The sequence below is a fragment of the Orycteropus afer genome, unplaced genomic scaffold (assembly GCF_000298275.1).
Source record: "Orycteropus afer afer isolate SDZICR_OR568_19922 unplaced genomic scaffold, OryAfe1.0 scaffold00010, whole genome shotgun sequence".
Lineage (NCBI taxonomy): Eukaryota > Metazoa > Chordata > Mammalia > Tubulidentata > Orycteropodidae > Orycteropus > Orycteropus afer.
In genome coordinates this window covers 6,300,988-6,314,530 of record NW_006921597.1, presented here as the reverse complement: position 1 = coordinate 6,314,530, position 13,543 = coordinate 6,300,988, and the positions used below count along the sequence as shown (strand labels likewise).

At 38.5% G+C, this 13,543-nt stretch overlaps 1 protein-coding gene across 1 annotated transcript in view; it reads left to right on the top strand.

The window, feature by feature from the left end:
- Positions 1–13,543, top strand: part of WDR3 (WD repeat domain 3) — a 33,599-nt gene that overhangs the window by 5,503 nt on the left and 14,553 nt on the right. Inside the window, exons 3-11 of the mRNA XM_007948573.2 lie at positions 77–195; positions 2,344–2,422; positions 6,277–6,372; positions 7,467–7,580; positions 7,784–7,885; positions 8,291–8,388; positions 9,257–9,364; positions 9,857–10,087; positions 12,385–12,478. Coding sequence (XP_007946764.1) covers positions 77–195; positions 2,344–2,422; positions 6,277–6,372; positions 7,467–7,580; positions 7,784–7,885; positions 8,291–8,388; positions 9,257–9,364; positions 9,857–10,087; positions 12,385–12,478 — 1,041 coding nt within the window. The remainder of the gene's footprint in view (positions 1–76; positions 196–2,343; positions 2,423–6,276; positions 6,373–7,466; positions 7,581–7,783; positions 7,886–8,290; positions 8,389–9,256; positions 9,365–9,856; positions 10,088–12,384; positions 12,479–13,543) is intronic.

Genomic DNA, 13,543 nt, shown 5'->3' with positions numbered 1-13,543 from the left:
CATCCCATTATCAGTCAATATGGGCCTTAGATGGTAGAGAAAATTATTTTTCTTCTGTATTGTTTGATCCCTTTAGGACACAGATATTATTGTGTGGGATGTGATCAATGAGAGTGGCCTCTACCGTATGAAGGGACACAAAGATGCCATCACACAAGTGCTGTTTCTACGAGAAAAGAATCTGCTAGTTAGTAGGTAAAGAAATGCTGGTTCCATTTCCAATTCTTTTCTAGGTTAATGTTTTGGAGATCTGTTAGAGGAGGGAATTTGCATTATTTCTTACCCTTTCCACCATACTGTACTTTGCTCATTTTCTCTCTGCTTCCCATTCCTTCCTTATCCTCCCATGTAGTGTCATAGGAGTTCTCCTGGGTTATTGGTAGCATTTTTATTCTGCTTTCTGGTTTGTCATTCCTTTTCCCTGGTACTGTCTTTTCCATACTTTTTAACTTTGTGATACACCTTTTATCAAATGATATTTTTCTTCCTTTTGGATTCTCTGTGAGTCAGAAAAACAATGGGAGCAGTGGGCAGCTGAATAGCAAGCATCTGTTTGATGTAGCCTACTTTTTGAGAAGAAATGTACTCCATATTTAGGCCCTCTGAACATCTGTTAGATTATGCATTGAAATTTCCCTTTATGTAGGTCAAAAGTCGTCAAATACTAGCAATTTGATATGATTGAACCTAATATAATTGTAAGTACTCAGCTATTAGCCAAAAGCTTGGGGTTCAGTCCCACCAGAGGCACCTCAGAAGATAGGCCTGGCCATCTGCTCCTGAATGATTCTCTAACCTTGAAAACCCTGTGGGGCAATTCTGTTCTGCACACATGGAATTACCATGAATTGTAATCAAAGGAAACTAACAGCAACAACAGTAATTAATTGGCTGCCCAGGAAAGGCATTAAGTGAAGGAACTGTAGTAATATTTTGTTCAGATATTATGAGAGCATGATTTTACAATTCTTGTAAAATTCATGATTTTACGATTAGAAAATTATACATTATAGCTTTGTGAACATAAAGGAGAGGAAACAGCATTGTGAAGTGGGATTTATGGGAATATTTTGTAAATCAGATGTTTTGTTTTTTTTTTCTCATTTTGGTGTTGAAGGAGGATTATATGAAATTTATGTTAGTAAAGAGATAAGCTTTTGAAGCAGGGAGAGCCTACTGTATAAAGAAATTAAAGGCCACTTAATGAGGGTTATTGAGTAGTGCTAAAGAGCAGAATTTTGACTACAGAAAACGTTGAGAGTGTAGATTTTTTTTAAAAAGTGAGAGAACAGAAATGGACAAATAAACTTTAAATAATTTGGATAGAGAGCTTAAATTCAGGTGTGTGTACAAAAACTGATTGTAAGGATTTGAGGCTTAGAGACTTCACTGAGGACGGAGCTATTTTCAGGATATAGACACTGTCTGGACATGGAGACAAGGGAGCAGGAGAGGTCTAAGGTGATTCTAAGTTAGACAGTCTGAGGGGATTGTGATGCTGGAAATGATGAAGGGGTGATGAATCAAGTTCTTTGTACTTTGGTATTCTGAATGCAAAGTTATTTTTGTGGTTATAGGTGATGTGGTAGTAGTTAAGGTTATGCGTCATCTTGTCTGGGCCTGGTTTGAAGTGGCTGGGCAGCTGATAGTAGTTATTATCCATGATGAGACTGGCAGTAAGCTCCATGGTAGAATCTACTGTGAGCAACTGAGTAGCTGTTTTAGGAATGGGATCTGCTTCCAGTATATAAGGAGAAACATTGGGAATGGTGTGCTTTTGGCATGCTTGGATCCTGCATGTAGCTGAGTCATCATGCAGCAGCCTGACTTCTTATCTGCCAGTCTTGGGACTGTTAATGGACTTGAATCAGTGGCTTGCCGTGTGATTTAGTAATGTTGGGACTGTGCCTTTTAATTGTGGACCTCAGCAGCCAGCAGCTGTCTGAGTAAAGAAAGCGCCAGCTTCAATGGGCTGGGAGTAAGAGGCAAAGGTGAAGTCCAAAGTCGAGGGGCTTTCACCCAGCCCCTGGAGCCTGAACTTGGACTTCTAGCCTCCCAAACTGTAAGAGGATAAACTCCTATCTGTTAAAGTCAACCCATTTGTGGTATTTTCTATTAGAGCAGCATGAAATAACCAAAATGGGTGAAATACTTTATTTTCTAAATAAAAATGACCACATGGAGACTTAAGATTTTTACATTTCAGAAAGTCAGGTAGAGTGAAAAGTTTAGACATTATTGCCATATACTGTCCTTTTAAAGCAACAGGTGAGTCCTTGATTTTCTTGTTGGTTTAATGATTCTTCCTAAATATTACTTTTTCTTTCTTATTTCTTCTGTTAGTGGGAAAGATACCATGGTGAAATGGTGGGACCTTGATACCCAGCACTGCTTCAAAACAATGGTTGGCCACCGAACTGAGGTAATGTAGGGTCAGGAGTCCAGGAAAAGATGGGCACAAAGAGAGGTGCTTCTCTTTGACTTTTATGGCTCTCTGTTTTAAGTGCTGCTTACAGTAATCATATGTTGTCTTGAGAGTGAGTTTGGTATGGTTGAAGAAGTGTCAACCATTGGAACAGACTGCTGTAACAGTTAGTGAAAATTGCCCTGGATAAATTTTTCTTGTCTGGGTTTCATTGTGTTTAAATAAGTGTCCACCTATATGATTGTAAAGAGGTTCATGACACTGAGTGTACAGTGCTTGGCCCAGTGACACATAAACAACAGTTGTAGCTGTTATCCTAATAACATAGGTGAACATTCAGTTGATTCCAGGGCATGTTTTATACATCTGGCCATCCTCCTTGGGGCTTTATTCATATTAGGCTTTCAGAACATACATGGAATTAGTGAGGAGGAAAAGTACAATAAATATTTGTTGATTTGCAATAATACTTTCATTTTCATTGTCTAATTCTTAGACAGTGAGCATAGAAATTATGCAATAGCACCTTTTATTTGCTAGGCATTTGTAAAAGCAGAGAAGTATATACTTCTTAAAAACCATCATTTGAGTGAGTCCTAAAGTTAGGATATAATGTTAAGCAGCCATTATATAAATTTAAAAATGAGAAATTAGAAACTGTTAGTATCGAGTAATGAACCTTTCTACCATTTTCCTTTGTAAAAGTGAGATTTCTGTTAGTGCGTTTTCATAGTTGCCTGTATATGCCTTCTTTTAAGACTTTGAAAATGCCAAGGGGGTGTCACTACAATTTACTCAGACCTTTGGAATGCCACATCATACAGCCTGGAATCTCTTACTATATTTGTATCTTTTTTTTTTTTAATGCATTTTATTGAAATAAAATTTATGTACGGTGAAATAAACAAAACTAAAGTGACATGGGTCAATGCATTTTTTTTCTGCAATGTTCCCACCCTTTCCCTCCCACCCCTGACAACCAACAAAGAAAGTTTCCTTCCATATATAAACCTTTCCTTGACCCTTCACAACGATGAAGTAATATTATATTTGTCCTTCTGTGATTGACTTATATCAGTCACCATAATGTCCTCCAAGTTCATCTGCGTTATATGGTGTTTTGCAGAGTGCATTATTCTTTAGTGCTGCATAGCATCCCATAGTTTGGTCATCCACCCTTCCGTTGATGGGCATGTAGTTTGTTTCCATCTTTTTGTTATTATAAATAGTGCTTCAATGAAGATGGATGAGCATATATCTGTTTCTGTCCTGGCTCTCACCTCTCTAGGATATATACCTAGTAATGGGATTGCTGGGTCAAATGGTATCTCCAATTCCAGCTTTCTAAGGAATTGCCATATTGCTTTCCACAGTGGTTGTATCACTTCACAGTCCCACCAGCAGTGTATGAGAGTACCAATTTCTCCACATCCCTGCCAGCATTTGTCATTTTTTGTCGCATTGATCCTTGCCATCAGTGCTGGGGTGAGATGGTATCTCGTTGTTTTGATTTGCATCTCTCTGATGTCCAGTGATCATGAGCATCTTTTCATGTATTTACTGGCTGCCTGAATATCCTCCTTGGTGAAGTATCTATTCATGTCTTCTGCCTATTTTTCAATTGGATTGTTAATCCCTTTACTGTTGAGGCATTGGAGTTTTCTATACATCTTAGAGATAAGTCCCTTGCCAGATAGGTAACTATCGACAAATATGAATTTGTTGCTGTCATTTTGTTATGTGCTTTTTTGTGGTGTTGATTTCTTCTATATAATTTTCTGTGCAGAGCTCATTTTATTTATGAATTGTGTTATCACTTCCTTCATTGCTATTGTTTTGTATTTGCTAAATATTTATGCTGGTCCTCTCTTTTATTTTGATGTGAAGGTTTATCAGTTTTCTTTGAGGTTACCCTGTGATTGATGGTTTTCTTCCCAAGTTTAAAACAGTCCATTCTTTCTTGTTGTTGTCTTGACTTCCCTACCATCTTTTACACAATCTATTCACTCCTTTTGGTTTGTAGTTGTCCTCATTTGTCAATTAATGTCTCTGGTTTCCTTTTTACTTTGGATACTTCCATAGCTGGGTTGGTTTCTGGATTATGTCATCATGTATGTTAATGGACAGTTGTTTGCTGTTGTTGATTCTCTGTCCAAAGGACTCCCTTTAGCATCTCTTATAAGGTTGGTCTGGTTTTAACACATTCCCTAAACTTCTGCTTATCTGGAAATGTCCTAATATCATATAATTGAGGGTCAGTTTTGCTTGGTATATAATTCTGGTTGGAAATTTTTCTCTTTCAGGGTTTTATATATACCATCCCATTGTCTTCTCACCTGCGTGATTTCTGCCGAGCTTAGTCTTATTGGTTGCCCCTTATAGGTAACTTTTTGTTTTTCCCGTGCTGCTGTCAGAATTCTTTCTTTGTCTTTGGTTTTGGTGCTGTGTCTTGGTGATTTTCTTTTGGGGTTGTTGATCCTGTTTGGGGTTTGTTGGACTTCTTGAATGGATATGTTCTTATCTTTTATCATACCAGGGAAATTCTCTGCCAACAAATCTTCAACAATTTTTCCTGTGGTTTTATTTGTCTCTTCCTGTTCTGGAATTCTGATTACACATAGGTTATTCCTTTTGATGGTATCCCACATGAACCCTAGGCTTTCTTCATTTTGTTTTGATCTTTTTTTCTGATTGATCCCTTTCCAAAAAAGTATTGAGGTGTTTACATTCAATCTCACTAATTCTGTGTTCCATTGATTCAATTCTACTTCTTTGCCTGTTCAATGTGTTATCTATTTTTGAAAATTTAGTATTGATCTTCAGAATTTCTGTCTGTAGATTTTGTATCATTTCTAATTTTTCATTTAGTTTGTCATTTTGTTCTAGTGTTTTCTCTGTGTTTTCCTCAATTTTGTCAGTGTTTGCTTTGATCTGTCTCTCAATTCATTGAAGATACCTAAATATAATTCTTTTGAATTCCAATCAGGGAGTTCTAATGCTGCATCTTCCTCAGGGATGTGTTTTGAGTCTGTATCCTGGTCTCTTATTTCTCCTGCTTTATCTTAATTCTTTGTGTGGACTGTGATGCTCTGTTTTCTCCAAGGCATTTGACGTTTTTCTGTTTATATGTAATTGGTGATTGTATGTTGGAGTTACTTGCCCACAATTTTTGTTTTCTTTGTATGTCATCTATGTAAGCAGGATACTGTGCTGTGCTCTTCTATTTGCTAATTGGTAGCATGTATACACTCACAACCTGTCTCCTTTCCTGTTGTCAGCCTCCCATATGTCCCTGCTGTCCTTGGCAAACAGAGCCTATTCTTAGGTCCCTGGAATCCGAATGAGAATGCTATCACTTTAAAATCCAAAATGGCTGCGCCCTCAGTCACTTTAAATATCCAGAATGGCTGCCACTTATAAACAATCAAAACAGCTGCACCCTCCAGACAGCTGAAAGTCCACAGCTCAGGTTGTCTCCCTCCTTGCTGTTTCGCTTCCTAATCATAGGCTACCAGTACAGTCATCTCTGTAGTCCTTGGCGACCAGTGCTGATCTTTAGGTCAATTCTCAGGTCCCAACACCACTTTGGAAATATTCAGGCTGTTGGTTCCGTTAGAGTAGCTGACAGTCCACTGCTGTAACTATCTCCGTTCTTACTGTTCTCGTTCAGGTTTTTCCACTGGTTGGTGTCTAATCCGCTTCTGTATACTTCCTTTCAAAGCTCAGGGCTCCAGGATTATCTTCTGTATCTTTGTCAATTGGTTTCTCTTTTGTTGAAAAGGGTCTGTGTAGCTTGTCTGCCTATGCCTTCATCTTACTGGAAGTTATATTTGTATCTTTTTATACTCTAGGTGTGGGGGTTGGTTCTGGTGTCAGAAGAAAAGCGACTCATCACAGGGACCTCAGACAGTGAGTTGAGAGCTTGGGACATCACCTATCTGCAAGAGGTATTCCTTCTTTCTGATCCTGGACAGTGTCCTATTTTAGCATTTTCATAGGGTCCTTGAATTCAGAATTATGTAATTACTAAGTACTTTATACAATACTGGAATGAATTCTGTCGTACTGATAACCTGAAACTCCTAAACAAGTATCTTCTTTGGTATTTACTCCATTGTGTTCTTTTGTTTGAGTTCAGAATAGCTTTAAGCTTCTAGCTTCCAACAATGCTAATGTTGCAGTTTGTGGGGCTCTGCCTGATATATTCCTGGACCTTTGGGTGGGATGGAATTCAGAGTATCTGTTACCCTTTCTCCTCAAAAATCTGTATCAAATTTTGTGTGTTTATAAATACATATATTCTGAAAAGAAGATATATAACCTATTCTCAGATCCTCAAAGATATTTTTTTGGGAAAAAAATGAAGGACTCCTGCTCAGTTGGAGTTAGATGTGTGATGTTGTGTCCAATAGCCATTTTGGTGGGCTATATATTACTAGACTGGGGTTTATTTTTTTATTTACTTAAACAAGAAAGTGTAACCTCTCTTACAGTTCTTAATGCCAGTTTTAAGCTTTCCCTCAGGAATATGGTGGACCTTTAACTAAGGAGCAAAGATAATTTTGAAGTTAATGAAGATAGGGTCTTTTTCTTTTTTTTTTTTAGGCTTATCACTAAACAATAAATCTTATTCTGTAGGAGTTATTGGCGATAGTATAATGAATAATGTTTTGTTTGTATTTGATGTAGCCAGTCTTTAATATGGGAGCTCCGGTGGCATAGTGCCTAAGGCATTTGACTGCTAACCAGAAGGCTGGTGGTTCAAATCTACCAGCCACTCCTCGGAAGGAAGATTGGGGCAGTCTACTTCTGTAGAGATACCACCTCGGAAACCCAAGAAGGGGTCTCTGAGTCGAATCGACTCAACCTCAGTGAGTTAGTAGTTAGTAGTTAGTCTTTGATATATTCTGGTATGTGATCAGAGAGACCACTAATTGGAACTATTCATGATACTACAGAAGGGTTTCTAAATCATCCGGATTAAGAGCCACCTCCTGGAACACATTATTTCAGCTTTTATTTTCCTGTTTTTATCAAACAGATTGAAGACTTGGAAGAACCAGAGCCCAAGAAGATCAAAGGGCCTTCCCTAGGAGTACAGGACACACGCGAAGCAGAGGGTGGTACCCTTGAGCTGGATGAAGCTCCCGAGGACGTAAATCCTTTTTGTTTCTCATCTTCAGTAGAATTGAATGGTGGGAAAAAGGAGATTGTAGATTTTAAAATTTGCATTTCTTGGCATCCTGTTAAGGAATAGCTTATCTTCGTTGCCTGAATTTCTTGGAATGATGTCTTTTCAGAAGTTCCATAGAACTTACATTTAAGCTTCCTCTTTTCTCTGCATTCATTCTTCTTTAGCGCATCCTTTCATGCAGAAAAGCTGGTTCCATAATGCGGGAAGGAAGGGACAGAGTCGTGAACCTTGCCGTTGACAAGACAGGCAGAATTCTTGCATGCCATGTGAGTAACCAAGCCTAGTGGAAAATAAGGACTAGGCTGTTCTTTCAGATACTCACTCTGCTTTTGTATGTAGTGAAACTACGATTTGTTCTTTGATCTTGTTAATGATTCATTACTTGGTACTTTGTGGACCTGTAGTCTCTATGCTCTATCATAACAACAGCAATAATAATTATTAGTAACCATTTATTAAATGCAGCTTCCTGTGTGTTGTTCAGAGCAACTCTGTAGTAAGCTATAGTCAATCCCCACTTTACAGATAAGAAAACAAACTCAGAGAGATTAAGTTGTTCAAGGTTATATAGCTAGTAAGTGAAAAGAAACATTTTTGTTTAGCTCTTGCTCAGAATAAACTAAAATAAAAATTGCCGGTCATGGACTCACATCAGCCTTTTGCCTTTCTAGGGAACTGATTCTGTGCTAGAAGTATTTTGTATTCTTTCCAAAGAGGAAATTCAGAAGAAAATGGATAGGAAGATGAAAAAAGCAAGGAAGAAAGCAAAGTACGTTTTCTTAATAATGAAGTACCGTGGGTGGGTCACATTTTACTGAGAAAATGTGGCTTTAAGGAAATATTTACTCATCACTGATTACTGTTAAAAGTCAGAAGGATTTGTAGGGTGCTGGTGATAGACATTTTGAATTCCTGCTCTTTAGTACATCTTCACAACGAATATATCTTTGAATTGTAATGTTTGAGCCACACAGAACTAGAAAAACCGTAAATTGAAAAACTTCTAAATTATTTAACTCTTAAAGAGCTGGCAGTGAGTTTTTAAGGGAAGAGGAAGGAAGTAAAGCTGCGTTGTGTAATACTAACCTTTTGAACTGTGAGATTGGTTGGACACATCTGGTTGAAGTTTGGGGATTACCTTGAAATAAATTAGTGAATTTATAGAAATCCATTTCTCAATTGTTGAAATTTATCAGCTCTCAAAGAAATAAAAGAGTCATCAGACTTGGCAAATCTTTTGAGACCCACTCTGATTTACTTCATAATCTAGTGACGTGGTTGGATTTTTATGTGCAGGTTATTGAATTTTTAGTTCTGAAAAATCTTAAAGTTAGAAAAGTTTACCAGAAACATTTTAATGAAATAATTTGAATTACAAACGCTTGTCCCAGAACATATTATGGTTATTGCATTCAGAATCCATTTATACTCATTAAATGCAAAAATACTTTGTATGATACTGTAGTTTACAAAGTGTTTGTACTTAACATTGTTTAATTTTCTTGGTAATCATGTGTGTTGGAGTTACTTTCCTAGGATCACATAGCTCTTGGTGTCACAGCCAGAACTTGAACTGAAATAACAAAGCTGCTTTTAGAAAAGTGATGTCATGATACTCTTTATTTTCCCCTCTGTAGATTAAAATCTTCCAAAGAGGAGAAAGAGGACCTTGAAATCAATGTTGAAATGAGTCTACAAGATGAAATCCAACGGGTGACTAATATCAAAACTTCTGCCAAAATCAAGTGAGTGAAAATACAGTGTATGAAGTCATTATAGAGATAGTAAACTACAAAGTTTCATTGGCTTTTTCAGGATGCTTGTAGCTGCCAGTATGGACTTTTTATTTGGAGATAATGGTCTGGGACATCTGTGTCACAGTACCCCCTGCCCTCACCACAGGCCCACTCATCATCTCATATTTAGATTATTATAATACCCTTTTAGCTATACCCATATACTGTTTTTTCCTACTGCCAATGTGCATGTCCACATTCAAATATAACCTAAGGTCACTTACAAAAAATACGTAGATAAAAGCAGACATATATCAGAACCTTAGCCCGTATTTCTTTGACTTAAAAGCCTATACTTGACTGCAGTGCAGTAATCAGATCACTCTTTGATTTAAAATTCCTTATACTTGAGGACATTGCAAAACTCTTCCCCTAGAAGAAGTTAACCTTGTGAGCCAAGATGATGGCTAAGACATTTGATATGCATATTTTCCCATGCAGATCCTTTGATTTGATTCATTCACCTCAAGGAGACTTAAAGGCTGTCTTCCTGCTGCAAAACAACCTGGTGGAATTCTATTCATTGAATCCTTCTGCACCGACCCCTCAGCCTGTCAGGACGAGCAGAATCACCATCGGGGGTCATCGCAGTGACGTGCGGACCTTGTCATTCAGCTCTGACAATATTGCTATCCTTTCAGCAGCAGCTGATTCCATTAAGATATGGAACAGGTTTGTGGAACGATGCTTGCTTCCTATAGCTTCAGCCAATAGTATTTTCCTCCCTTTGAATTTGATGACTAGTTATTAACTTTCTAAGGCCTTAAGTTCAGTTTCCTCAAAATGTATCTTCAGTGTGTTTTGGCCATAAGCTTATGGGGCTTAGGGTAAGAAAAGTTGCCTTTTAAAATATAGTACAAAAAACCTTAAGCTTATTCCAGGCTGTGCATGGCTAGAGAAAAACACACACGTGCTGCCTGCTTTTTAAATTCAGGTAGGCTTTTAGTCTTGTCCAGAAATTTTGCCTTATTTCTCATTCATTATTTTACTTTCTAAATGATTGGGTACACCTCCTCCACTCTCCTCAAACCTGTACCTCCAGCACCTTTAAGTAGATGCTTACTGGTTAACTGGAAAAAAAAGGAAACTTTAAGAGTACATTTACCCACGCCCATTACATCTGTACCTGCATAATATGCCTTTCCTCCTTACCCTAGGCCAAGCACAGTGTATACATGAGGTGCTTTCTCTTCCAGTTCTAGCAATTTCCCTGTTCCCTCTTATTGGATCATTCCCATCATTAGGCAGATCTGTTATAATATTTCTTGTTTATTAAAAAAATAGCCTCCTCTCATTCCTACTTACTGTCCCATTCTGTCTCTGACTCCTTTTCTTTATTTTGTTTTCATCTGTCTCCCACCAGAATTTTGCCCCCATTATTTCACCAGTACAGCTCTTATTTCAAAAGTGATCTCCATGTTACTAAATCCAGTGATCTTTCAGTTAATTTCTCACTCTCTTCTTGAAATGAAAGCTTTCTTCTTTTTGAAACACTGTCTTTAACTTTCACTGCTCCCTTTTCCCTACTGGCTCTTTATTTTCAGTCTTTGCTGGAGCCTTATCTTCCTGACTTCTAAATGTTGCGTGTTTCAGGGTGCATCGTTGGACCTTTTCTTGATCCACACTCATTTTATGTGGTCTTCCATCCTGTAGCTTTAAATGCTATCTCTATGCAATTGATGCATGAATTTATATCTCAAGCCTTAGTCTCTCCTGTGAACACGGGACTCATGTCCAATTACTTTGTGTACTATTTGGATGTCTAGTTAGACATCTCAAACTTTCATGTGCCCCAAACCATACTTGTCTTTATTTTTCCCACACTCTCCCCGTCTACTGTTCCTAAAGATTTCCCCATCTGAGTAAATTATAATTGCTTCCTTCCAGTTGTTCGAGCCCAAATGCTTGCATCTGTCTTTGACTCCTCTCTCTCATATTCCGCATCCACCCCATTAGCACATCCTGTCAGCTCTACCTTCAAATTGGATCCAGAATCCAACCACACCTTGCCATCTGCTCTGCTGCCACCCTGATTCAAACCACCATCATCTCTCATGGGGAATATTGTGCCAGGCTCCTAACTTGTCTTCCTGCTTCCTTACTTGGCCCTCTGTAGCCTTTCCTCAACATAGCAGTCAGTGTGATCTTTTTGTAATGGTAACATAGCAGTCAGTGTGATCTTTCTGAAATGGTCCTTATAGATTATATCTCTTACTACTTTCTTTTGTTCTGTGGGAGCCACGTGGCCTTCTTGCTATTCTTTGAACACAACTGCCGTGCTCCTGCCTCACAGTTAGTGTGCTTGCTGTTCTTTTGCTTGGAACAGGCTCCCCCCATTTAGCTACAGGCATTTCCTGTCTTTTTAGTGACAACACTGCCATCCTCCATTTACTATCATTTGATATGCCACATATTTACATACTTAGTTGCTTATTGTTTGTCTCCACTCCTCTGCCCAAACAGTGTTAAGCTTTATGAGGTTAGGGTCTGCTGCTGTTTTGGTCACTGTTACATTTCCAGCACCTAAAAGAGTTCATGGCTTGGAGTGGGCATTCAGTAAATGTTTGTTGAATGAAGGAGGCACTTAATATATATTTGAATGGATAAATAAATGTTTATGGGCCTATAAAATGAACTTTGCTTGTAGGTAGCTAATTTAACTCCGAATTCTAGAGGTTCGCTTGCTTGGTAATGGCAAGTGGGGCTGTATCAAGCCAGCAGCTGCTGACTCTTCCCTCCCTGCCTATGTAATCTTCATTCCTTAAGATTAGGTGGCCTCTACAAAGAAAACAAAGATAAATGTCCTTTCATGTTTTCTTCCTTGTCTATAATTGGGCCAGAGCTAAGGGTTATTAACACTTCTGTTGATCACTCTGTGTGGCTCAGTGTACATTGAAACAAACACATTCGCCTCTAAGATGAGGAAGCATGTTCTCTTAGCATTTGAGTTGTTCTTTCTTTTCTCACAGGTCTACACTGCAGTGCATTCGCACAATGACCTGTGAATATGCACTTTGCTCATTTTTTGTACCTGGTGACAGGCAAGTAGTCATTGGAACAAAGGTAAATGAAAACTTGTTCTTGGATTTCTGAGACTTTCTTACAAGATATTCTTTAAATTGTTTGAGAAATCTGGTTCTTTTTACATATATTTCTTTTTTCTTTATTTGTTTTAAAAAATACCAAACTGCATATACAGTTCAGGGGAAGTTAATCAAAATCATGGTCCTGAAATCACTATCATTAACATTGTGGTGATCATCCTTTCACATGTCTTTTTACGAGCACATGTATAGTTGCATTTGAGCAGATTAATGATAAAAATATAATAAATGCCTTTCATCAATACTTGGCACATAAAAGTATTGGATAAAGGCAAACTGACCAGGTCTTCATCCTCAGCTGCTAATCAGATTGGGAGACAGCCATGTGGAAATAGGCAGCTTAGAATCTGGAGCAAGAAGACATGGATTTGGATCCAGATTCTCCCCCTTATAAAATGGATCACTTGTAGCAAGTCGTCAGCTCTAGTGGTGTAGTGCCTGTGATAGTTAAGTTTGTGTGTCAACTTGGCTGGGCCTGGTTGAGTGGCTCAGCAGCTGGATGTAGTATTCCTCATGATGAGACTGGTAACCAACTCCATGGTGGAATCCACTATGAGCAGCAGTGAGCCTTAGGGATGTGGTCTGCTTCCTGTATATAAGGAGAAGCATCGGGAATAGTCTCTAGCTTATGGCACACTTGAACCCCGCATGCAGCCGTGTTGTTGTTCAGTAGCCTGCCATGCTTTGCGAACCTTGGGACTTTCAGTGGACTTGAATTAATGGCTTGCCATGTGGTTTGGTAACATCGGGACTGTGCCTTTTTAGTTGTTAATCTTGGGCTTGTCAGTCTCAGCAGCTAGCAGCTGTCTGAGTGAAGAAAAGCCTCTAGCTCCAGTGGGCTGGGAGTAGGAAGCAGAGCTGAAGCCAAGGTTGAGGGGGCTTTTTCACCCAGCCCCTAGAGCCTGGCACTTTGAATTCAGACATAAAGCCTCCAACCTGTGAGATAATAAACTCCTGTTTGTTAAGGCCATCCCATTTAGTATATTCCTGTCAGAATGGCACTAATTAACCAAAACAGTGCCTA